Source organism: Lineus longissimus, chromosome 12 (assembly GCF_910592395.1).
Source record: "Lineus longissimus chromosome 12, tnLinLong1.2, whole genome shotgun sequence".
Lineage (NCBI taxonomy): Eukaryota > Metazoa > Nemertea > Pilidiophora > Heteronemertea > Lineidae > Lineus > Lineus longissimus.
In genome coordinates, this window is record NC_088319.1 from 16614229 (window position 1) to 16642086 (window position 27858).

The 27858-nt window shown below is 41.0% G+C and overlaps 1 protein-coding gene across 4 annotated transcripts in view; it reads right to left on the reverse strand.

Moving 5' to 3' along the window:
- Positions 1-27858, reverse strand: part of LOC135497316 (ephrin type-B receptor 1-B-like) — a 99775-nt gene that overhangs the window by 32960 nt on the left and 38957 nt on the right. For all 4 annotated transcript variants that reach the window (XM_064787122.1, XM_064787121.1, XM_064787119.1 and 1 more), the window contains exons 2-3: positions 23517-23581; positions 7782-8463 (exon numbers count right to left, since the gene is read on the reverse strand). In XM_064787122.1, coding sequence (XP_064643192.1) covers positions 7782-8463; positions 23517-23581 — 747 coding nt within the window. The remainder of the gene's footprint in view (positions 1-7781; positions 8464-23516; positions 23582-27858) is intronic.

Below are 27858 nucleotides of genomic sequence, written 5' to 3' on the forward strand. Positions count from 1 at the left end.
CGATCCAAGTGAGGTGATTGTCATGGATTCCTCGGCGATCCACCAAGTTGACGAAAGTTCTGTATCGAAACTGGCTCAGATGAGCATATCGTTCTGTTCTTGTTAAAAAGGGACAGACTGCACAGATTCTGCTCCGTCTTGCTACGGGGCTGGCGCATGTCTGCCCCGAGGCCAGGACACTCGAGGTGTGGGCACTGCTGCTTTGAAAGTCATAAAGGTCGGTAACTCGTGAATCTTGGCGTAATGCAAGACGTTAAAACAAGCCAAAGCCTTCCGGGGTTGCTCGAGGGCTGCTTTGTGTGCATCAATACGCAATAAACCGTCGTGAAAACAAAGCAATAAATGAAACGACTGATTCGTACTGGGATGTTTTTCGTAATCAGGCAGGAGCGCAGGTGGCCTGGGGTAGATTTTATATCACCCAAGGGCTGCTGATGTTGTGTTCATCACAAATGATTCCCACAGGAGGGAACGTAAATGTCTATTTTAGTGACAACGAGTCGAATTTTTTGTTTGTTTTTGTTTGAGATAAAGAGAAAGATGAGGCTTTAACAATGGGCAAGAAGATGAGTAGTGTAGGGAGAACCCCAAACTTTCTCTAGAGCTCAGCAGCACCTGGAAGCCTGGATAGAACCGGAATTGTCGATGCCAATGTTGCAGCAGCTCGTCTCAGCTATTCTTACTACCATATCAAGGCACAGAGAAAATGATGACATCACTGAGACAGACTTACTAATTAACAACTCAGTTAATTACATGTCACTGATTACCTAATTATCCAAAACTGAATTATATTCCAGCACTTCTTTGTCATCATCCATCTCAAGTCTTTATCCAATCTCCGCATTTTCTTATCATTTTTTCGTTATTCTCTCGTTAGACACCTCACCATAATAACATGGATAATTGTCTAATGCTTTATTGTAGTGATTCATACAGAAACTTCTAAGTCTTCAAATAATTAAATAATTTGTTTGTGTATCTTATTAGATTAGTGTGCGAAAGAAGAAAAACTTGGAACGAAAGAAGCTTACTTTATAATCGGTTGAGGGTATTTTGAGTTGTGTTTGAAACAATTTGATGTACAATGCTTAAAGAACAAGACATGAATCCATAACCAACTTATAGTGACATGAAATTTCAAGTTGATTTCAATGTATAACTCAAGATTTTATGTACATTTCATGCACAGACGATATGTGTAAACTTGCACTGGAATCAAACTGAAAGTGTGTTTCAGAGTGTTAGACCAATGTCCTGTACATTTGATGTACTGCACTGCATGTGCATGGTTATCAATTACTTCCCAAGTTAAGGTGACATGATTGTAATGGTATGTTCATTTCATGGAGATGGGAATGCCCCTGGTTATGAGAATGATTGATCAAAAAGATGGCCAGTAAAACAGTTTATCCATTTTATAACAGAATTTCATTTCTCTTTTGCAGGAGTCATCATTGCTAGAGGGTTCAATGAATTCCAATGTTCGGCTTGAGATTCCTTTGGCGTACTCAAATCGTGTCAAGGGTGTTAAAGGAATCTCTAGTTTAGAAAACTGGGTCAAATTTCACACAACACTATTCATGTGTCTGATATGTAGACATGTTTTATTCGATCATCTTGTAAACAATGATTGTGAGCAAAAGCTGCTTGTCTCAACCAATGGTTTTCTCCTTTCTGACTTGTAAACACTCACAGCGACAAAACGATTTGCCATCGATATCCATGCATTTGTATCACAGACATCGATACCTACCAATTATCTCATTCGAGCAGTAATGATGCATGTAATTAGTGTCTAATTAGTGGCTGTGCGGGCAAAAGAGGACAAATAATCAAGCAATATTTGTCCCTGTAAATGAAATTATCTCGTTTTCTAATGCTTGTCCATGTCTGATTGACCACTGTCTAAAAGTCTCCCATAATGGGCTAACAACAATGGGTTAATGTTCGTCCTTTTAGTGTTGTTTTTAAGATTAAAGCTAATCTCATCTGTCAGATCTCATCGTATTGGCTCAGGCCAGGATTGGGGAAAATCGAGTTTGGCCGATCGCGGTTACCATAGCAACCCTGATTTAAATTAGATCAAATCGTCCACTGTAATTGGAGGTAATCCAAAACCAAGAAAACGGAAAGATAAATATTTCCTTAACAAAGAGCTGATGTGATGAAGCGATTAAAACTACAATTGTAATCAATGTTAGCATTTAATATGAAAGAGGTCCGGTTACCATGGTAGCGGTGTTGTTTAACATCGTCACTTAATTGTACAGAAACGTTACCGGTTCTGCCAGGTGTAGAAATCTGTCAAGCGATTGACACTTTTGTCATTATTCTTCCAACTTTCATCTTCGTCGAGAAATTCATTACGTTACGTTAGACAAAACACTGACAGAAGTGGGATAAAGTTACATAGGTCAAACCAGCAGATACCAAGATAGTTATTCATGGTACATCAAGATTGTTTACCCATGGCAATATCTGAGGAATGAGAAATCACAACAAACAGGAATATTTCCCTGAAGATGAATTCTTTTTTCACTCTCGGTGTTTGGAAGAAAGCAACTGATGCTGCTGACCGTTATTGAAAATGACAAGAAATAACGGACGGATAACAACATCTACCACAGGGAGTATTGCTTGATGGATGAATTCATTTTTAGGAATGTATATTGGTGACCGCTCTTGAAGATAACCTAAGCAAATAATATGTCGAGGGGTTGGGGTAGAACTTGTAAGAAATGCCGGATTCGCTGGGGTGTTTCATGCAGAATTAATCAAACTTGTTGACCATGTCATCTTCTATTGACTTTGTCATTTACAGATGAAAAATTAACATTCCTACAAGTTGACAGAAGTTTTCAAATGATGAGAACCTGTTGGCTAACACCAGCCATCTTGAAAACCCAAAAGTCAGACCACTCTGGGATGCATCAACATTCTACTAAGATCTGTATATCAATTATCTGCCAGTGATATGCGTCATATGAAATGCATGCCGGGACAACAAAATGTCTGTCCTAGATGACCTCATTGCGATTCCATTATAGACTGTGATATCCATTATTACGATGTGTACTATTCCTAATGTCAATTGATCCCACGCCCTCGGAATGATCTGGCAATAATGGTGCGGATTTGCCGTCGTAAACTTCCTACTGGGTGATGGAGTTAGCGCTGATGATGTACTGATTAGCCGAAATAACCTTTATTGGTTTGATATCGAGTGGAGGGGGTCGTCTTAGATCAAGATCACGGAGTCACTCTCCTTCTATTCAAAGATATAACTCTACTGTCCCCATTACTTTCTCTATCATCATGTTCGAGTTTGGTTAATACCCCTGACACAGGTACATATTGAGTTCCATTAGTCTGCAAATGTTCCCCAAGTTTCTACTATATGATGAGCAGGTGATTGGCGGAGAAGCAAACCTCCAAGCCATTTTCAAGCTTTCAGCACTCACTACCAGCGCTCTCAGCTCGTCAGTAGCATGTCCTACATAGCTACTAAGAGTAACCACTTTTTGATATATGAAGAAGATAGGCATGTGCCACAGCAACATGTATGGGATCAATGATCCAGGTTGTCTTTTCTCCAGGATTCTATTTTTGTGTAGCTGTCCATCTGACTGAGGAGAGCAGGAGATCAAAGTCACTCTTAATTACATAAAGAGACTACTCTGGACCAGACATTTAGGACAGTTATACCAGGGCCTGGTCAGTTTAAACGAAAGTCCTTCCTCCCCAGCTCCCCTGTTGTGTACATACCAGGTTCTGGGCCATTCCCTCCCTGTAGCTCCCCTGCCGTGGACCATCGGCACTACAAGAAACGAACAGACGACGTACCCATGGGAGCAATGCGGGCCGAATTTGGGTGGTATATAAACAACTTAACTGCATATGTATAGTAAGATAAGCCGCATGATTAAACCAGGTTCATACTTGCTTAGACATGATGAATGACGGATCTGCGGTAGCTGGTTTGGGGTTCCAGCTTTAAGTCGTCCCCCGCCCTAAAAACGGGCGATATTTTTGATTTTATTCAAAGTATAGTTCCAATTTCTTAGCTCAGGTGGAGGCACATGACAGTGACGACAACTTTGACGAATGTTTTATCATAATAGTTGAGTTACTGGCATCAGTATTAGTTTGCAGTCATTTCATCCATTATCATGCCATCCTGAGGAAATCACGGGTTAATGTTCGCCGTGAACATTATCCGCCATGAAATGGACTATAGTGTATAGCATCCAGTTTAACTCTACGTATAACACACAATGACCAACTGGCCAGGTTACCCTGAATAAAAACATTGATTTAATATCGCTTGGACATGAAGCCGGTCATAAATATTCATAGTGTCACATAAGTCACTTACTCATTGGGAATAAAGTGACTTACATATATGCCATATGGTCAGTAGTATCACTAATAACCTTCGAGGTATATTGCTAACATCGATTGGTCAGTAATCTGGCCCTGTAAACAATTTATTGAGAAATAGGTCGGGTCTCAATTCATTAGTCCGGTAATTACTACGGTGTGCCTGCTTAAGATATATGAGAATGTACAGCGTTATAGTCGAAGTGGGTGTACTGGTTTCAAAGCGGCATCTCGCAAGATTTGGTATTGCTTTACCTTGAGAACTGGGCCAATATGGCCAAGTACTTAGCCTCAGGACACAAAGGAAGATGATCTACCCCATGCATCCTGTAATGAAAGGCATGGTAAAACACCTTGCCTAAGGATGCACCAGATGTTTCAGTAATTGATCTCGTAATGAGCCAAATCAAGCAGCAATCGGCAAAGGTACAGTGCCAAGGGTAACAAACAAACTTATTTGTAATAACTTTATGTTTATTTACCAAACAACCCCTTGAGCGACTTTCTAACCCAAGGTGTAACTTTCATAGTGACTCACATAACATATGAAGCAAATGTAAGCAGTTTTGATTATTTAGCTTAACTTGCACCTTCCTGAGAAATCATTATAGGTAATACCATCAGGCAAGAAATGTTGGGCGTCAAACGTATTCTGCTCATGAGTGTGAAAGAGCTTGAGAAGATGGTCAGAAAGATGCCGATCCATACGTCGGGGTGGTGTGTGCCCCTCTGGATCCACGCCTGCAGTAGGTGGAAGAAGCAAGGCATTTCAACCACACGAGTTTAAAGAATCAGCATCTGCTTCACAAACATCTGTTGTTGAAGAACACTTCCAATTTCTCTCTTACCCGGCTATCACTGCTATCACACCCATGTTACTATTACCAAACAGATATCGTTTAGCCATGTTGTTCCAATGGCCAAGATCGCCACTTTACGTCTAATCTAAAAACATCTGCTGCAAAGAGCCACCAGTTTTTCTCTTACCCTGTAATGAATACAAAAAACTATGTTCCTATATATTGCTGGCGATATCTCCGTAACTTTTTTCCCCAGCAGCTGTTGCTGTCTGAAGCCATTTCTGCTGTAATGGTTTCGGAGATTGACGGGGGCGGCATGTTAGGTGCCATGATGGACGGTGGCGCTACCGAGTTATGACAGTGCATTAGACTTCACTTGTTTACCCATGAAGAAAGATTATTTATTGTGTTTATGTATTTTGACGCAAATGGGATAATTGTCTGAGGCGAAAAAGCCATAAAAAGTTAATGTCTGCCCCAAGTTGTTTGCCCACACAGTACCATGGCACCATTACCATCACGTACTGTTAGGGTGAATCATATTTGAGTTAATTTAATTGAAAGGGAAGATGACTCTCCTCTTTATCAGCGCCTTTTCTCCAGACTTTTCCTCCATAATCGTCTTATGTCCCTGGTTGTATCATTCCAAAGACACGTCCTTTATCAGACCCCATGGACTTAAACTTCATCAAAACTTCACCTAACCTAACTTGAACCAAATCAGGAGTAAGCTTTTTACCAGATACGCCCAAGAGATTTCACATGTGAGAAACAGAATTAGAAATTTCACACAGCACTTGAACTTTCCGACAAGATGATTTTTGAGCACGATGAAATTAAAAACAGTGCGATATTGAAATGATTTGCAATTCTGACGAGATTGGTGCGTTCGCTGTGCAATTATTGGGACGTGAACCATGAAATTGGTTTCTACATAACCTTTCCTAAACAAACACTTTATCATTGTACCACATCCCTTGTGCACAGAAGCTTAAGCAAATTGTAGTCTTGCATTTACAAAGGCGAGAAAGTTTGTAAAACACTGAGCAAAATTGCAGTTTTCATGCATTAGAATTGCGCAAGGGATTAGCCTTTGGGAGACTTGTGTGCAAAAGTCACAAGTCTAAAGTCAGTTATCCAAACATTGTCCTTTGCAGAATCTTTTGGAGCAAAACTGTATGAAAACCACAAAAGAATATCAATGATAAGTTATAAACTATTTACCCATAACATCAAACGTTGCTAGCCCCCCAAGATGCTAACAATCGCCTCACCCCCAAGTCAACGATCAAATGTGTGATTTAATTATGCGAGATCAAACGTATGGTTTATCTCTATGATAACGACGTTTCATGACAGAACACGTTCGGCGAAGTTTGTCGTGAATTTCAATTACAGCGCCGGAAATTTGATCATGTATTTTTCAGCAAATTTGCATTTTTCGATACAAGATCATGTGTTTTAATACGGTCTACAGGGAGTATAAGAAAACAATGTGATTGTAACTGGTGGCCATTTTGGATTTTGGTGGCCATCTTGGAAATCAAAATGGCCACTTTTAATCACTTGAAATGACATGTGACAGTGCCATATTATCAGGAAATTATAAACATACCAAAGTTGTAAAAAAAAGAATGATGACAAAGCAGGCTTAAGGAATGTTATGATGACATCACATATATGGCTGTTGACATTTTCATTCCGTGGAATTTGCCCTGATCTCGTAACAATCTCAATGATAGATGCAGTTATTGTGTAGTAATCGCTGATTCAGCGCCATGATCACCAGGGACCAGTTTGAAAGATTTGTTATTGATTTTTAATCCCCATTCAATCCGTTCAAATGTGAAGCGATCCCACCCTTGCTTTACCTCAATGATTGGTACACTGAAAGGTGATTCTGACACAAAATCGATAGGCTATTTTAGCATAGTTAGAGTGACACACAATCCGATTCAGTTTCACTCTCAGTTTGACAAAGCCACTTGTACATGATAGACGAATGTACAGCAGGCTTTTTGGCTAAACTCGAGATGAGATCAATTTGAGACTTTGTCATATTTGTTCTCACATTGAGTAGAAATCGATCACATTTTAAGACCCTCATCGAGATCAGGGATCAAGATCATCCCGCCAGATGAACACGAATCATTCCATCATATTCGGCATAATTCCGAACGATATGAAACCGTCACAGGGGATCACGGGAAGGTTACGCAACGAAATGGAATTTATGATTCAATAACCAAGAAACGAAAGAGGGACTCTGAAAACTTGACCAGTCAAGTAGGTTGAGTCATCCATAGATTAAGGGAATACTGCACCAGCGATATTGGCAATGAGAGGGCACTTAGATGCAATGATCCGATTGGGTAATATTTACCCAATTAGATTGCCCGATTGCGTCACCTATTGGATTTTCTTGGTGACGGCGGGTTTCGTACCCTTAGGGTAGCCATTATTGGCTCTGATCTGTACAGTCATGGAATTTAGTAATTGGGGCAATATAGCCGCAATTTATAGATGCTCATGAATCAATCAATAATTTTAACCCATTCAGGACATTGCCAACACTAAAAAAGATGGTTCTGTACTTACCAATACATGCGCGGTCACTCTGGGGTGTCTCTGGTTGGTAGCCGGCCATGCACTGACATCGGCCAGAATTCAAATACCACGTGCCATCGGCCTTGCATAGGTACGAGGGCTGCGTAAACATGGCGCCATTAGCGACACATTGCCCCGATGTCTGTTCAATTGAAGCTGGCTCAGGTCCAGTCGGTGTGTCAGGAAACGTAGCGAAATTGATCGTAATCTCTGGGCAGAAGATGTAGTAGATTCGAACTGCGATCAAGGACGTGCAGGCTCCAGTGTCTTGGAATGCGAAATATACTCCCTTGCGCATCCGCGACAACATTATACTACGCGTTTCTGTGTTTATTTTTGCGTCATTTGTGTCGGAGAATTTATAATCTGCCGCCACAGCGTCGATGTGCCTGTATGTCCTTGTGTCCCAGGTCGGCATCATTTCATTTGCGAAGTCCGATTCTGCTTCGTAGTACATTAAATGAAACGTTTCTTTGCACTGTTGGAGATTGTCCGGGCTTGGGTACCGCGTGCACTCACGCATGGTGAATTTCATCTCAATGTACAGTCTCTGTGCAACACCACCAGGAATGTAGGGTGTGCGTAACCAGTTGTTGACATTTTGTTTTGATACGTCACAGACGGCGTAGACTTTAACCATATCGGTGGCCATGTTGTAACTAGCCTCTTTCCACTGAAAAGAGAGAAGGGGAACACATGATTACCAATTTGACCCAAAAAACAAGATGATAATATTGGACGTCTGAGGTAAAATGCTTTACAACTTTGCAAACTTTTCGGTTTTCCATCTTTCTCAAAGCATGTTCAGAACTCGAATTCCTTAATAAATCCCAATGCCGAAAGCAACCAATCTCAAGAATCCAAATGTTGTCATGGCGAATTATCCCTTCGCCTGAATGCCCCCTCAAAGGGATGCTTTCTGTTTGCCCTTACAAAAGTGTAATCCTGCGGGATTGGAAGTCTTCAAATGCACCGAAAGATGAAATCAAATTATTTGCCTACTTTCACAAGCCAGGTAAACTTCACCTAAAATTTGTTCACAATTAACGATATTTGGATAAACTCACTTCTCGTTTTTTATCGGTAGATTTCATGAATGGATTGAGGTTTTTTCGTTGTTTAATTTCACGACTGAATTGAGACTATCTTCGAGTAATTATTGAGTAAAGATGGTTCAACTGTGGCAGATGGTATCGGATTGAACGAGCAGTAAAGTGGCTGCTTTCTTTGTAACGTGAGCTTGAGACTCGCTCTCGGTTAAACATGATTCTGCTGAGGGAAGCTCTGTGAAATCTAAACTTCAACAGAAATCCTGCTGAATGCTACATCAAAGTGTCCTCCCACATGTGCCTTAGCTTGATTTTGACCATTATTCTCTTGGACACGGCAGTATTCACCATCAACCATTCAATTAACCTCATCAAACTAGCTCATGCGGCGATCGTTTGAATGCAGAAAGAAGTAAGTAGCTTGCTCGTATAGCAGAGCTGGTTCGGCGTAACCACGCCAGAGCCACTCATACATCATCATACAGCTATGTACATCGTTCTTGTCATTCTGGATGGAACCGACCATCGTTTGATAGCGTTAGATCACAGAATGGTACAACCATCAGATTGCTAACACATCAAATAGCGCCCACCAGAAAGGAACACGCAAGAACAATGATGTTGTAAGAAAGCTAATGACTTGTTGTTTTTGCTGTCTGACTACAGAAAACTTCCACGACAAACGACAAGACATCAAATGAACCCTGAAAAAGCCACCAGCAAATATTGCTGGTGAACCTAATGGTGGGTTCTTTCTTATCGGCATGATGACATAAGATGACAGAGGGTTGCTTCCAACAAATGTCACATTCAATATAGCTTTTTTCTGGCCACGTAAGCAAGCATAAAGGCCGGTCAAAGAAAGCAAGGTTTTCATGATACAATTAATAAGAACATTGTTTGTACAGTCAAAGATATCAAGATAAACTTTTTCATGAAATATCTTAATATTTCAAATTGGACCCATGCTCAAAGATTACTTGAACGCATGTCATTTCTTCGAGACGCTACTTTAGCCTTTCCAGTAGCTCAGCTGAGCTAGCGTTGCGCATCAACCAAGTTGGCAGTCACTGAATCATGCGATGACCGCGTTTAAAAGCCAATCAGGTTTAATTCAATAGAACTGGTTGAATTATATGGATTAGCTGTCAAGGTTGAGATGTAAGGCTGAACGGCATTACCATCTTGTGTGAAGAGTAGAGAAGAGGATAACACGTAGAGTCACGTAGCATCATCCATATACATTGGTGGTTTAACAGCCTGAAGATACAATACTAAGCCTGTTACCTTTAGCAAGCTCAGACGCGCTCATATCCTCACAAATAGATCCAACATAAATTCACAACTGATGTGCATTCGCGGATACATTCTTCAGCAAATTGCTCAACCTAAACGTACAGAGGATTCATCTTAGAGTGTGTAAACGAAGATGCGAGAACCGCTGGAACGAATTGAGCACTGCTTGAGAGTTTTTAGTGCTTTTACTATCGATAGTAGATTAGACGTGCTTCAGTGATTGATGCCATGGTTCACATCCAATTCAATAAGGATCAGTCACCAAATGAATGATTTCATGATTGCTTTAGTTGTAAAGATGCTGCTCAGTGGCAAGATTGGTTGAAAGCAGTTCATGAGTAATGGTGGTTACTTTTTCTTTGTTATTGGTAGTAAGGACCTTCTTCTTCTCAACATTTAACGAGAGCATCGAATTCTTAGGTCTGTTACTGTCACGAATCAGGTTGTGGCCTCAAGTCTTCCCCCGTTCCACACATCTGGATTCTCTGGTCAGGTTGTTCTCTACTGTGCTTCCTACAGAGCACAGTCTTGAAAGATTTGGTGTCTCTGCCTGCTCTTCTTTTGGTAGACAGTGTGAATTCTGGCTACTGTGGTTTGGTCAAGTGTAGGAAGCTGCCCTTTTCGAAACTTCCCCCTGCCCCCGAAATCAAAATCACTGCTCCATAGACGCCAGTACCTATAAATCTTGTCCATTATTGACCGTGATGAAATGAGACATGCAAAGAATGTAATTTATGGGTCTGCGTTATTGATGATTATCGGTAGCTCCAGCAATGATTGTTGATTGATCGGGTAGCCAGGGGTCACCCAGGGATCTTTATGCATGGACATGGCGTGCTTGCTGCAGGGAGAGAAATCATGGATGGTTGGAGTTGGAGAGCGTGAAGATGGAAGTGTTATTCCTGTGGTATGGATGGATGGTTTTTGCCTCGCACGACGAGGGGTCACTGGGCGTGGGATCTCATAGAGAGTACTTGCAGCAGGGAAGAACATCATAGTGTAGTTAGAGTTGAGATTGAATGTTGTACGGATGGATGGTTTTTGATCTCCCACATCCGGGGTCGGGCGGGAGGAATCTCGTGCATGAGCGATGTTGCAGGGAAGATACACATGGGGTGGTTTTTCTATCATGCGTTTTGTTGGAACTGTTCGGGGCCAAAAACTTGGTGAGTGATCCAGGGGACAGGGATGGATGGTGTTTGATACAGAGAGAGGAGATGCACGCATGGTCCGTTTGTAATTCATCCTCATTATCTCTCCTGATTAATTTCACCCATGGGCTGCTGGGCTGCTGGGTCAGAAGACGGTCTCCACAAGCCTTGTCGCCCGGTGCATACAAGATAAGCATCAAGCTTGATTCATGTATGTCAGGTCTGAGGTCACTTGTTTTCAGCTCTGATTTTACCTGTCCTTGTCTCCACCTAGTTGTTGCTAACCATATCCTGTACCTTTATCCGTGGGAAAAGGCATCTAAACCTTTTGACACGACAATTGGAAGTCACTTTCTCCACTCCACTTGCTCCTCCGTTAATCTAACATCGTCTATCTTGATTGATACCTTAGGAAAACGTCCTCTGGGTTCAGTATCAGTAGATGGGGACATGTTTTCTGTGGTACCAACCCTGAAGCACCTAGCCCCAGTCTCCACTTGGGCTGTTTCTAAACATTAGCTGTCTTGATTAATTTCACACATGTGCTTGTTGAAAGCAATGGGTCAGAAGAGGTTAGCATGCTAATTGAAATATTAGCGCCAGGTAAATAGAGAGTTGGCATTAAGTCTGCACCTGCTTCTGGTCACTGGGGACAACTTAAGGCCTCTTGGCTAATTGGAAATGGAGGCTTTTACTTGGACAAGATAAACACACACACACACACACGACCCAGTCTGAGTGCCCAATCCTGACAGTTAGAATCAACTTGAAAAGCTTTCTTGGACTGGCACGGAGCACAAACATCATATGAATGAGTCAGCTAAGACCCTGCATTTCCAAGACCAAAAGGTCCAGCTTCATAACGAACCTGTCAAAGATGGCGGCTGTGCTTGAAACACATCACCTGCTCGCTTGAGGCCAAGATGGGATGGGAGACATTTGCAGGCTTGCTTCTTGACTACTTTTGCTGCTCGGGGCATAATGTCTGAAGAGATCCCGTGACAGCCTGCTCTATTCTCAAGACTATTCCTTTTCAAGAATTATACAGCGCCAACCAAATCTTCTTCAGAACGATTTTTACATATAAGGTGCCATCGACCAACGCAACCATATCTATCTTTCATTAATCTAATAGCTTGTTCAGTATTGGCAATCAATCGGGTTAAGGGGGCCTTTCTTGTTTTCTTATGCGAGTCTGGGGTCAACGACTTACAGTTACAAGACGTCTTTGTGAGAATTTCTTCTCGTCTTTGTTCGGAGTGACATCAAGACTCATCTGGCAGTAGATGAAGTGGATGGGGTAGAAACGATGATGGATTTTATTTGTCGGATTCTGAATGCAGCATTTCTTAACCTGTCAAGCTGATAGGGTGTTCTATGTGGTCATTAGTAAGACTGATATCGGGTGTGTCTTTGCGGGATGGTCAAGAAGAATACTCATTCTATCAACCTCATATGCTTGGAAGAGTCACCTTCATGTAAGCCACAAGAGGATATGATTCCAAGTTTATATCAGCAGGGTGGTATAGGTGTGTCAAGATACAAAGTACAGGTAAGTAATTGGAATGGAGAAGAAAGCTGCCGAATCAAACAAAACAATTTGAAGACAATTCGTTCATCAAGGTGGAAGATGACTCCTTCTCAAAATGGATCCTTCCCAAAGAGGACTCCTTTTCGTAGGCATTTGGCTACTTCTCTTCAAAAATGGACAGCTTTATACTATAAACCTGAAAGGCCTTGAGGCCCGAGAAGTCTAAGAACCGTGAGAAATTGCTCTTTACTGCTCGACAAGTCTCCATACACCCAACCTGAGCTGAGTTTCTGTTGAGGAATGATGATTACTCCACATACAACCATCATTATCACAGTATCATCCCAATTCAGATTGTTTCATCTACCATGTATCTCAAATTACGCTAATTTTCCCAGTTGACAAGTTGTGCACAAATCGCTGACTGCTGCCGGCAATAAGGAGACTCACAGTCGCCATTGTCATATTGTTGTCTGAACAAAGGTGGCGGCACTAATACCTCGTAATACCTTACCACCAGCTGAGCGAGGTGTCGAAGATTCCTAATCAAGTGTCATAGATTATGTAAGAACACTGTCCGCATTATTTGCGGCCAATTTTTGATTTTCAAGGGATGTGCATGAGGTTTTTTAACGCAAAGAAAAGCACGTCTAGATGCATTGTTGGTGTGATGTAACTGCTAGGAGAGCACCTGCTGTTTAAGAACACGGGCGACTGTTCTGCAATCACCTTTTACACATTCCAAAAAGAGTTTTAGGAGATGTTCTCCAATATAACATGGTTTTGATTAAGATGAAGCGGCATGCAACGATTTAGAGATATGTTTCTCTCGGCCTGCAATAACTCTAACATGAGGCAAAGCTGCTTGGATCATCGCAGTGCCTGTAACAAAGATCGACCTCCATTGCAATGATAACCACATCCAGCTCATTTGCTGGTGCTTTACTCTTGCCTACCAAAATCATTATCCAACATACAGGTTTAAACTGATGCATGACATACAATCTTATTCCAATACCACGCTACTATCAAATAGCTTTCAATTAATTTCCCTGTCACTCAAAATAGAACTTAAATCATCGATCAATGTAGAGTGATAGAAGCTAGAAAGCGAAGTTGAGGCAAGTCATTCTTTTGATTATTGAACGATTGATTTGGCATCTTTGATGTCTGACCATACAATTTCCCGACCGACCCAACCAATATTTTGGAGAACCCACACCTTAGTGTTCAAAGTTACTTTGATTTCGCATCGATTTTTAGCTACATGTATCAGTTGAAAACGAATTCCTCAAATATTGTCGATAACATACTGGAGAGAGTGATGGTGATCTTGGTGATACTGATTGATAGGTTGACCAGATCTCTGGAAAGGCTGTCGGGCTCAGAAGGCAAATTTCAAATTGAAGGATATCTCATCACTGATATTTCTTGATGCATTGTAATGCTCCCGGATCTGAAGTGTTAATCTCATCGACACAGCCTCTCCCCATCAATATTGCTATGTAGAAATGTCTTGGGACCCATTCAATCATACAGTAGAGGTTAATGATAGTTCCACCTGCAATCGTATGACTCGTGTTCACCATTTTCTCTTCCAACCCGGCAATAACGATCCGAAATTACCATTTTTCGTTTCCTGAATATTCATCAAGTTCGTAAGATTGAGATGCGTTCTTCGGCTTGACGCATATTATCAGTCGTTATCGCGTTATGTCCCATTGTTGTCTGCGACTGTTCTCGCGATGGCTTCCGGAGTGGATGTTTGCATAGATTGGCGAGAGACAGGACGTTTCGAGATTGCTTAGGAAAAGCGTAGGCGATGTGAGCAGCAAGCCGAAGTGGCTCAACTGCAACATTCGTTGGCGAAGACGATGCAACTCAGCCGGTGTTGGAGATGCCCGGCTTATATGCTACTGAGCTTAAACCCTTATACGCCTACCTGCCTAAGAACAATGGTGGTAGAAGAGATGACGAATGCAATGGAAGATAGATTCAAAGATTCATAAATTTCAGCAACTTTTCCCTCCAAGATTTAGAAGTAGAGGAAAACAGCGAATTCTGGGCAATCAAAGCCAAAAAGATATGATTTCTTAGTGACAGCATGCAGTTAGTCATATCAGCTGACCACTTGAGTTCTTGGATATGAAACTACCTACATCATATAATCCAAACTGTGATAAGTACCTATCGACGATATTTTCAATGGAATCATAACACGTTTTTATATTTTTATTATGAAAATAATCAAATTTGCACCAAGATTTGGGTTGTCATTAAAAACATTGATACCCACTCCTAACGAGGTTTTCTAATTAGCCTATTTTGACAGGTGTAATGTAATGAATCTGTTAGGTCAAAGTGACTAATGAGAACAAGAAATTTCAGCTGTAATGTAACTGAATTTCATTTGTACTTGTGTACAGCTTTCTGTGGTAAATTAACACGAAGATGGCTTGGACCTCGCTTCAACTGAGAAATACCACAAGAAAAACATGAAATTGATGAAATCAGCAGTATGATCTTAATTACCTTCTCAACCTGTCAGACCAAAGATACTCTAATCAAGTGACTAATAATTGCTCATAGGCCATATCAAAGATCCACTGTCACCATTTTAGGTAATAGTGACTTGACCCTTTTTTCCCATCAAGAAAGATACAATACCTGTACAAGGAATAACTAAACCGCTACAGAGAGAGAAGGCTAATAAATTATCTGTCTAAAATGTGTGTGAGAGAGTGATTTTGTCACATTGGTGATTTTCAAATCAATACATCCCTGACCCTGATAATCCGGCCTTCGTCCACTGAACTTGTCACGCAAGTCCCCTCGGCCCACTGACTGATGACGACTGAGTCATTAGGTGTCGCCACATTTGATAATCAAAGCCCAAATGAATTCAACCTTATTTGCCGATACCAAACTTGGTCAACTCATCAACAATCTTTCAGTTGACCAAAACTCACAACTCACGAGTCGACATCAAAGTCGCCAAATGAAATTCCATCAAACATGCAAATCTGGGCAAACAAATATCAAAGTGACCCTTTTGACGGGTCCAAAGTATTTGTGGCAGTCCCTTGACTGTGTCATTGGGTAATGCCACATTTGATTATCAGGGATTCGAACAAACTTGTCCCATAATCATAATGAAATTGGCCAACTCATCACCAATCTCTCCCAACCAAACCTCATGAGCAGACGTCAACTGAGGTTGAGCAGATGACAAAATTCCATCAAACATGCAAATCTGGGCAAACAAGGTTCAAAGTCACCCCTTTGAAGGGTCCAAAGTGGCCTGTGTGTGACCCCCTCATAGGGAGGACCCATATAATTACCTCTTGACAGGTTCATTTGGTGATTTCTTACGGGTACGATCCACTTTGTTCGACATCTCTCTGTGGACGCTGAGCTTGACGGATGACACATCCGGTCATTTCACGCAATTACGTAACACGGCAAAACAAAATCAAACATCGTACTAAACAAATATTCATTCCCGCCGCAATTAGTCGCGGATAATGCCATGGATAAAGGCACGTTTGCCGTAATTTATTGCGGGTGAAATTGCTTTGTGTGGAGCTAAATAGATAAAGGGAAATTTCTGGCAGCTCCAAATATACCGAGTTAATTTTCCGTGCTAATCTCACGAAGATTCGATACCAGCAGACAATAACGACTCTGCGATCCAATTATTCTATTTCTAACACGTAAGCATAGATCATTCCGATAGTGTCGGGTGGAGAAAAGCCGAAGAAATCGTCAGCGCTTATTTTTAAATGAAAGGAAGCAGAATCGTAGGTGTTTTTGTTGAAATCGTTCTTTCCTGACGGAATCCTTCCACTAAATGATAGGCTGAGGTAAAGAAAACCAGGGCTCGACAAACATGGAATTGAGAAGAGTGTGTTTTGTGGAAATGGTAGTTTCGTGTAAGAATCCGATCTCCATGTAAAATAACAGGTTCAGAAAAATAAAACCTGTGTTTGGAAAACGTAGCAGTTTTCGTATGTCAGCACTTGCAATTAAATTGCAGCTGTCTCAAGTGACAGTATATATTGAAGCATGAAATCCTAAGATTACATGTTTATCAACTTGATATTTTGATTGATTTGGTTTGTGAGTTGTGTATTTTCAATTGTGGTTCACATTTGATATCTGATTCTTCCGATGTGGGAAGGGGGGATGCGTTGTATTGAGCTATAGCTTCATTGTCTATCAACACTCTGAAAATAATTGTCTTTTTTCAATTTGATACTTTTTGCAGTTGAATTGATTTGGTTTCAACTTGTTGTGCATTTATAGAATGTGAAGTGGGTGTTTGTCCTCAAAGTGCATTGCATCAATACACAATATGAGAAATTTCACTGATATTAATACAAAGTGGTTATCTGTAGTTTCTGGAAAGTCGGATAGTCTTGATTTTGAAAAGTTACCAAGCTTTATCAAACTTGGCTGAGGAAAGAAGATAAGAAAGTAGCAGTGAATAGATTGGAAAACCAACCACAAGCTGATCAGAGAACCAAAGGCAATTTCACACAAAGATAAATCAACTGATTAAAGTTTGAGAAATCAGACACGAAGTCATATATTCAAGATACATTTGACCCTAATTGGAGATTTAAGTCAATTTTAAGCTGCCGTAACCAATTCAAAAAACTTACTTTGTTATCACTGATCAGTTGTTAACAAAGTTGAGCAATTTAGTGGATATTGGGTGATTGGTTTAACTATCTATTTGAAAAGGCGTCGCTCAACTTATTATATTTGTACTTCTTACATCCTTTGGGCAAAAACTGTTGTTGTACCCACAAGGTTGAGGTGATTTAATGTATTAGAGCGAGGCTATAAAGTTAGATTTTTGCCACTCACATCATATTGAAATCTTTGCGTAGAGCACAAAGGGACATGGGGGACTGCTTTAAAATGTCACAAAACTAATGTTGCTGATCAAGAGCTTTCCAATGAGAGGCCATGTCATTAGGTTTGCTGATGATACATGTACCATCAGAAAGTGCTTATTGAGAGCTTTCCAATGAATGGCCATGTCATTAGGTCAACTAATGATACATGTACCATCAGAAAGTGCTTATTGAGAGCTTTCCAATGAATGGCCATGTCATTAGGTTTGCTAATGATACATGTACCATCAGAAAGTGCTTATTGAGAGCTTTCCAATGAATGGCCATGTCATTAGGTTCACTAATGATACATGTACCATCAGAAAATGCTTATTGAGAGCTTTCCAATGAATGGTCATGTCATTAGGTTTGCTAATGATACATGTACCATCAGAAAGTGTTCATTGAGAGCTTTCCAATGAATGGCCATGTCATTAGGTTTGCTAATGATACATGTACCATCAGAAAGTGCTTATTGAGAGCTTTCCAATGAATGGCCATGTCATTAGGTTCACTAATGATACATGTACCATCAGAAAGTGCTTATTGAGAGCTTTCCAATGAATGGTCATGTAAATATGTTTACTGATGGTACCTCCAGAATGTGTCATTGAGAGCACTCAAATGAATGGTCATGTAATAGGCTCTTGCTTTGTCAGCATAATCAGCCTAAGAAGAGTTGAACATCTCAATCCCTAAGAATACTTAAACAGCGCCTGTAACTGACAGCATCTTGTCGCATGCAACTTCCATCTCATGCCTTGGTCAAGCAACGCTGGCATGACAAATTGTCTTCTTTGACACTCTGGCCAGGTTTAGCATTTCACGATCGCAGGTCAGCACTCAATCACTTCCTGTCACACGAAAATCAAATCTGCGGCGCGCTAATCTCGCCAAACGATGAGGTCTTTCTGACCAATCAAGCAGGGTTTAATAGGGTTGCCACGGCGAGGAAGTAATTCAATTGTTTGGGGAATGAAATTGAGGCTGATGTCATAATCGTGTCAGGACGCAAGAAGATTGCATCCTGGGTATATTGCTTTGCAGACGCAATAACATCAACAGCAATTATTGAACTTTTTCTGCCTGATGTTTATTGCTAGGGTCTCATCTTCAGCCTTAGCAAATTGCATGAGGTGCGATTGCTTGTTTTTTTATCTGACAGAGATGGATCCTCCTGACTTCGAGGGCGAAAAGAAAATTCATCACTCGGGATCTATTACTAACGTCCGACTAACACTGACTCAGTCTTCACCTTATTTCGTAACCTCTGGAGCATAAAATGACAAAACGATGTAAATTTCATGTCATCCGGCTGCGCCAGAAGTGACAGAATCTACAACTTACGTCATTCCGCCATGCGCCAGATCGTCAAAACTTCCTCAACTCTAATTAAACTGATCAGAAGGTACAAGGAATTTCAGCACACGATGATGGGAACATCTTGTACATTTTCCATGTTAAATTGTCAAATGTACAGGTTTGTCTAGCTAACTCTTGTCGGAATCAGCAGTTTTGGTGAGTAACCTCTACCCACCCTATCCATCATCTGTACTCTGGTCCTTAATTTAGATCATCCCAATGGCGCAATCCACACAGCACGATTTCAATCTCAATCGCGCGGGGCAACGCAGGTCGGTGAAATGATCACAATGGAAAATGAAAACGAAAATCTCCCAAGGATTAAGTGATTAAAGATAAGTCAACTCTGACGTATCATGCGATTTCGGATTTCAAAAGTTATGAATATAAATCTGTCAGAAGTCATAGTTAAATCTCTTTTAAACCCGATTATTAATTCACTCTATTCCAGTCTAACCTGAGGCAAGTTTAGATGCATTCTCGACAAGATTGTTCAGTGAAATACAGTCTTTTCAAAAAATTAAATTTTTTTTTTCTGATGTTCAAAACAACTTGTATCAAATTATGTTCATAAATATATACATCGTTTTATATCTTATCCACAGTAAGGCACTTTAAAACTCACAAAATATGGATTGTTTGGAAGACCAAACCAGCCTAACTGGACCTAAAATCATGCATCACGTACACCGAGTTTTATATGCAATCCACAATCAACAACTTTTCAAAACAAAACATCTGCAACTGACACGGTCGCCAGATTCTTTGAAACAGTAGAAACCTTGTTGAGTTTGACTTTCATCTCTTTGATCCCAGTCGCAGCGATCAAGTGATCAGTATCACGGCGTTCATATCATTTCCTCTGATTTCGAGCCAGCAAATTAGAGTATTGGATCATCGGGTTCTGCGTGTGTCTGTTCGTCTGTGATGCTGAACGTTGATCGGAGAACACGAAGCATTTTCTCGACACACGTCAGACTGTGAAAACTATCAATATATTCTAACATGATGAGCAGTAAAGCTCTGTCGCTTGCGACTAGATGCCAATGTAAAGCCAGTGTTTACATCAGGTCAAATCAAGATACCCTAATATAAGGGAAGGAAACCCACAGTGATACATACGTGCTAGTCCCCAAATAAGTAGGACACCACTTCAGCTTAGGAAATGTTTTCCCTTCCTCTAATCACGAAAATGAAAGAAGAGAGATCTAATGACAAACCGCAGGACAAGTACTCATCTTGTACAATGCAATAAATCCATTAACTTCAAAGGAAAATGTTCATCTTTCTACCTATGAAAACGAATGGGAACAATTGGTCAAGAGCGTTGAAACAACCATCAAAGATGACCACATCCGCTGCAGGCAAAAAATGTAAGTGAATTAACACCAGATCAAAAGGAAATGCGAATGTCGAACTCTTCATCTCCTTAACCAATTTTCTCAAACACTCTCGACTTGGTACGAACGTCCGCTACATTGAACTAACGCCCCCGTCAAGAGGAGACGCACGGACTCTCGCCGATATCCCATAAGCCCATTTAATCCGAGTTCTCGCATCGTCGGGCGCAAGGCGCTGGGCGCTAACGGAGCGTCAAAATCCCATCTTTTTCAGGATTCGTAAATCGGCGGAAGGCGAGCTTGGACAATACCGTTGGTTTCAAGAGTGTCGAGGATCTCTCCTGAGTATTCAGACGTAATTAATAGGAAATTTATTGGCGTCAGTTGAGAATTAAATTTCTTCAGTGACCTTGTCATATCTGATATTGAAGGTCAAGAGTTAAGCCTTGTCGCAGGCGCAATCATGCTAGAAAATTACAATGATATAATGAAAACATGGAAGGATTTACCAAATCTTGGCCATTTTGGAGATTCTGATGAGAGAGTAGCCTTCTTTTGCCAGCCCAGATGACACTTTTAATGGTCTTAGCCAGATTTCAAAAGTAAGGATCGTTTCATAAAATTTGCTTTTAAGAACTTCTTATCCATAAGCTTTGAAGTCACAAGAAAGCTGAAACTGAAGAAAATGATGATGGACAGGAAACGCTTGTTTTCGATAAAAGGTTGTTTCAAAGCTTCAAAAGAACTTGATCTCTATAACTTTAAGTGCTCAATTTGATAAACCTTTGTAACAACCAGACCTCTCATAGCTTCAAGTGCACGACGGAACAAATTTCATATCTCTTTCTCAAATAGTTTTTACAAATATGACAAAGTAGTTTGCCAGTAGGGGGTTAACCTATTTCCTCTTTGCCTCAGTATCTACGCCAGCATGAAATAAACAGAATGGAATTTCCACCGCATCTTGTAAACCGAGATTAAAATGAACGCAATCTTTTTCATTTCCCCCTCAATGTTTCACGATGCATTATTGAATTTTGATTCAAAAATCGGATTTAGAGCAAAGAAGTTTAAAATGGCCCCGGGGAGCAATATTCATTCTTTTACGTCATGGTTTATAATTCGGTGAGAAAAAGCCGCCACAGTCTGCATCTAGTAGCTTTTATAAGAGCTAAGCTACTGACGGCACGGTTCACGTCTTTTGTAATAGATTTGGAATAAATCGCGAAAGTGTGCCATACTCAATTGCAATTTGATTGGTTGATTCAGATATCCACGGAGACGATTGATCTAATTTTTCTTGGCGAAGAACGTGATGAAGAATATTAAGACGGAATTTCAATCTGCATCCACTATTTCAAGTCTATTTCATTTCAACTTGAGTCAAGATGAATGTGTATTATCTACACTAAAATGTACAAGGGCTCGGACTAAAATTGGATCAGACTCATTAAAGAATTCGATTCAATTCAACTAGACACACTGTTATCATAGACTCACCACAGAAGTCTTAATGCAAGTTAGCTCAACTTAATCATGCCATCTGTAACATCACCATCATGTCCGCTCAGCGCCAAGAAATCTCCCAACAAAGATGCTTTGTTATCGCAAATAGCATCCGCAGTTGGGACCTTACAGATGACTCAGACCAAGTCAGTCCAGGATTAGGTTTTAGCACTACAATACCAATGAGAATAATTGATGCTCCCTGCTGTTGTGGGACCACTAATGTGGCAAATGCCGAGATGAAGTCTATAGTCAATGCATCGAGTTTGCTAACTGATTTTCACACCATCTCTACTGGGGCATTGTTCATATTAAGTTGACGGACAGGTGCACGAATCATATTCGGACCCTTTGACCCAATCATGAAGAGCAGAAAATCCATTTACCACATTAAGAATGTGTGACTTCATGGTATAATGCAATTAACATCAGCCTGAAATGCAATTTTGCTTTGTGAAGGTGGAACTTGCCAAGGCAAATGGGTAAAGGTCTTACTGTGGTTAAGGCAATACTCTTGGATGCGATACCGTGAATGCCAATGGTCCCACATGGACTGTCCAGTGCCCATAGTCTCCTCAAAGTCCCAAGAGAGCTTGGTATCTGGACTGGCCATATGATGCTGACAGGCTGAATGTCTGAACGTGACACTTGAATGACAAGCATCCATTCGCATTCAATGGACAGAGTTCAATATGGCCCCTGGTCATTCAGCATGGTCCTCATGGACTGGGGCTTTATTGATAGGAGCAGATCATCTTGTCCCTGAAGAACTGCTCTTATAGGACTGACCATATGGATACGTCAAGGATGGATGTCTGAACGTGACTTTGCACAGACATGGTCCATTATTAGACTAAGCGGTATGGGACGTCTAAGGTATTAGTGCACCTGCCTCAGTCCTCGAGGGATAGATAAGCATGATCATGGGTTATGATAGACAAAAATCGTCGAACAGATAATGATCTGTGACTCTGACTGCATTCATCTACAACCCAAGTCACACATATCAGTAACGAAGAACCAATGGTATGATTTTCGCCTTGAATTTGAACACTTCATGACCATCGGTTCTACAGATCAGAGGGAACTCAGTTTAACTCTGGAGGAAAGACTGATGACCACACTATGGCTTCCATTGGAGTAAAACTGAAAGATCAAATCAATTGCACACTTCTCTCTCCCTACTCCCATATCCAGCGAGAAGCGCAACAGTGATAAAATGGAGTCCATTTGGGTAAACACTCGAGCCGAACACAGAGTAAATACTCAGCACGGTTTGAGGACAGCCTCTTCAGACATTGAGCATGTTCACTGGATCAGATATCGTAAAAATGGCAAGAGCCTGGCGTCGGAATATGCCAGCGGTCTTGTCAGCGGCCTACTCGATCAGAAGTCTGGTGTAAATATGTTATGGAACTTTATTCATATTGATATTCAGGGTGCCCAGCTGCTCGTTTACATGCAGTTCATTGGTCTGGCATGCCTTCCAAAATCTGAGCTGAGGTCGCGTGAGACTGGAAGACTAGCAAAGACATGAACGGTTCCTAATCCAAAGTCAACCACAAGAAGTCAAACCTCAATATAACTTACCCCTTTATTCTGTGGGTACGTCTGCCAGTCGAGGCTCTCCTCTTTCGTTGTGTCCAGCAGTACCACTGTAAAAAGAAAGGAGAAACATGAGACATTCTGAAAGGTCAATGGGAAAATGGCGGCCATTTTGGAGTCTGGCAGCCATCTTTGATGTAAGGGAGATTAAAGGGGGCCCAAAGCTTTTCAGAAAAACTGCAAGTTTCAGGATAAAAACCAAGAAGAAAACCTTGACGTCTTAAACATTGTTAAAGAGGACTTTCTGACAGACACAGCCATCAATATCGCTGAAGCCTGACATCTTCAATGACAAGCAAGTACAAATTTCAATCTGTCGGTATTAGTTAACCATGATTAAAATCAATACAAGTTAAGCTTGATCAATCTCATCAGGGCTTGGCAAAGCCTCTGGTATTAGAGTGCCAATAGGGCTAATTTAATTGCTTTGAGGATGAGTGACACTTGGAGAGATCTTGAGTCGAAGTTGGAGAAAGAAGTGGTTTGAGGAAAAGCAGACGATCTAGTTTTCAGACAGCTGTAGAACTTCTGAGATTGCTACAAACCGTTTAGTTACTTTCTCTTAACCATCTTCGCTTATCGGTCACTTCGAGAACCAACACTGATCCTAGAATACCACAATCCAATGCAAATCTGTAGGAGGTCCCCAATATAAATGATTTGAATTTACTACTCCGGGGCAAGAGAAAACTAGAGGGGCCATTACATTCCATACACCTTATCATGCTGAAGCAAGTGGAATATATCTTGTTAAATTCATGACCCCTGCACCCGATTCCGATTTGTACTCATTCGGTGTTCATCCCTTGACTATCATTAATCCTTCCTCTGGATGCAGATCAGCGGAGATATCAGTGCAGTAGGACTACCGAATCTGAATATCACAAACAAATTATGATTTGTGACACCATAAAATGTGAAAGGATAATCATCTTGTCACGTTAATGGTAATTTATAGTAATGGTAATGCGGACTTGATGTCAAAAGGTCAGCTTTATGAGGCATGTGGTATATTGCCAATAATCTATCATGTCCTGCTTGTACCATTAGCTGGCTGTAGTATGTCCAAGGTATGTTGGTTGAACTATCTATATGTGGCCAACTATGTCTCAGTGATGTCACTGGCATCACTCCGGAACAGGGAAACTATGTGTTGTGCGTAGAGGCAAATGTATTGTAGTCCGGTCCTGTATGGGTTGAAGGCAACAACTGAGCTTCTTTTTGCATGGTTTCAAGATCACATCAATCCTGAGCTTCTTTTGCTTGTGTTCAAGTTAACATCAACCCTGAGCTTCTTTTGCTTGTGTTCAAGGCCACATCAATCCTGAGCTTCTTTTGCTTGTGTTCAAGTTAACATCAACCCTGAGCTTCTTTTTGCTTGTGTTCATGGCCAGCAATCTTCTAGAGCGTCTTTTTCCTGTCTTCAAGGCACTCTTAAGTTTTCCTTTGCATAACATAAAGGCACAAACAGAGTAAATCTTTGCACCCAATCATGCAATAGACTAAAAGGTAAACATGGAAACCTTTAAAAAAACGCCTTGGCATTTTCCATACGCTTGATACATGATCGCAAGTCATCACGTCTTAAATCTAATTTCCTCAACATTCCATCAGTTCCTCGAGGATTTACCATAGGAAAGTCAGACAACAACCTTAGTGCTTTAGGCAAGTGTTTAAATTGAAATTTATCGCGGATACGACCTTGGCTTTCAAGGGTATAGTCGTGCTGGATGAAAGGCAAGATGGTGTTGGTGTCATCCGAAGCGTGGTTCATGGTGGAAGGCCAGATGCTGCCTTTTGTGGTTGCTAATATGATTTCATATGTGAGAGAGAGAAAGAGAGAGGGAGAACTACATGTAGTTCAGGAGGACATATGCTGTAAAGTCTGTTTACTTTCTTCTTGAAGAAGATGCGTGTTTATGAATTCTACTAAGAGTTTTTTTGTGAAATGTGACTTCAGTGAAACTACATCATTCGCATACATGAATTTTGTATTAAAATTTATGAAGCTATGGTCTGCTGTGGGCTAGCGTTCAAACACTGGGTGTTGCAGCTGTTAGGAATGTCTAGAACAATTGACTCCATTGGATGGATCATTTCATGTGTAGCTGGCTTGAAGCACAAGGGCTTGTTCTATGCTGATAACGTGCTTAGTATATGAGTAAATGTATTGACTGGGATTGGGTGGAATAGGTCTCTATCGAATCTGTAGGGTCTACAGCTGCATCATATCAATGGTATACGACTTTAATGAAACTTTCTAATCAATGAAATCGTTTATGGCAGTAATTTATCTGACAATGTAGAATGCAACAAAATGGGTCTGAAGGTCTGCATATCAACTCATGGCTTTGTTGATGCTCAGTTCTCAACTCCATATTGGTAACATAGATGAGGTTGTTTAGGTTTGAGTTCAATGAATGTTATCCGGCAACAACTGTGGTGGTGCATGAAGCCCCCCATTAATACGAAATGAGACGAATTGGTTCCTTTTCGACCAGTTCTCAATGAGGACCGATCTCTAGCAGAAGATGGTCAAGATTGAAACAACAACAAAATGAAAAATACAAACACAACGCCTGCATTTACCAGACAAATGAAAAACTACCAAGGTGATGGATACTGGCAACAGGAATGTCTACTGAGACATTCTGAAGCCAAGTATGTTTATTATACACAGAACCGCCTTGCAAATTAGCTGGAAATACGAAATTCTGCAGAACAACTAAACAATGGGAGACCACCCTTGATGAGAGTGCCACTCAAGACGTTGGACCCCAATTAGCTCGGTTCTTGGACTACCTTCCCCTGCGAGCAACGCTAGGCTAATGCACTAACTAGCTTTGCGATAATGTTCAAAATACCACGGGGTAATGAAATACGGAAGTGGTGGAATTGGAATGTAACAACGTAGTCAGGTGAAGACAGGACAAGCATTTGTGAGGAGGTACTTTTCCAAAGGTCGTACACTTTTCAAGCTAGTGGGCTTTTTAAGTAGACCAGGCCCACTCATTTTGTATTCACACTGTATCATGCAAAAACATCCTTCATACCAAAAGTGACACATCATGGAATAAAATGCATAAGGATATCCCACAAACATGGGGCAAAACAAGACAAGCATCTAGGGAATCTTCGGATGACACACTGTTCTCGCCAGAACGCTACGATGTACTCTTACTAAGCCCTACACCCCATAAATCATCATCTTAACCCAAGAAGATAAGGAAAGTCATCATCCGAAGATACATGCCGATCGGCCTACCAATTCGCTAAAATCCTCTGCCACAAGACAAAGGAAGTCCACGCGATATTTGCAGGAGTCATCATCATCCTGGGAGCGATAGCCATCATCGTTAGAAAGCAATATTTCATTCTTAGTGTTTGCATTGATGACATTACAAGATTCCCAGCGATTTCCGCGCTTGTGTTTCCGCTTTGTCACATGGAAGACAAAGGCGGTTACGGAAGCTGATTAGAAAGTCATCTTTCACTGTCACTCGGCAGGATCGTACACCGACATCTCGACATATGTGGATTGCATAACTTGATACGGTAAACCACAACAATTTACCCTTCTACTCGATGAGCTGAAACCTGCCTTTTCTGGATTCATTTTTGTTGCTTCTACAAATTCAATGGACACCGTTTAGACATTTACACAATTGGAAGAGACACACAGATAATGAAGAAGGCCATCGCAAACATCACCAGAAAGACATTGTCTATGTTTGCACGGACAGAATCCATCCAGACATCCTTCGCCAGGATATCCTCTGTAGGTCTTGCTGATTCATAGCCGAGTCGATGACAACATAACTCGGCAAGGCAGATCATCTTGATTGCAGGAAATGGTCATAATCATGAAAACAACGATCATGGCCATTACGCCGACTGTTTGCCCAGTGTCCGAGCAAGATGATTTACTGAACAGAAACATGACCAATAGTCATGTTTGATGTCCATTAAGTTGATGCACGTTTTCTGCCTTAACATCCGGTTTTGCTGCAGCTATGTGGAACAGGAGATGTTGGTTGACCATTCCAATTCATCTGTTCTTCCTGATGTTATGTTTGATGGCCATCACTGCTCACAGCAGCACCAGAAAGGATCTGCTACTACTGTTGGTTGGTTCCCATTCATCTGTTCTTCCTGATGTTATTTCTTGAACCAACTACGAAAAGCAGCACCAGAAGGTTACTGTTGGGAACACAATGGCCATACCAGATAGATGTTAGTTTGCTGTTCTCAAAGAACTGCCTTAATGTGCCCACCAGAATGATGAACGATCGGCAACTACTGCAGCCTATTCTTGCCAGCGACATCC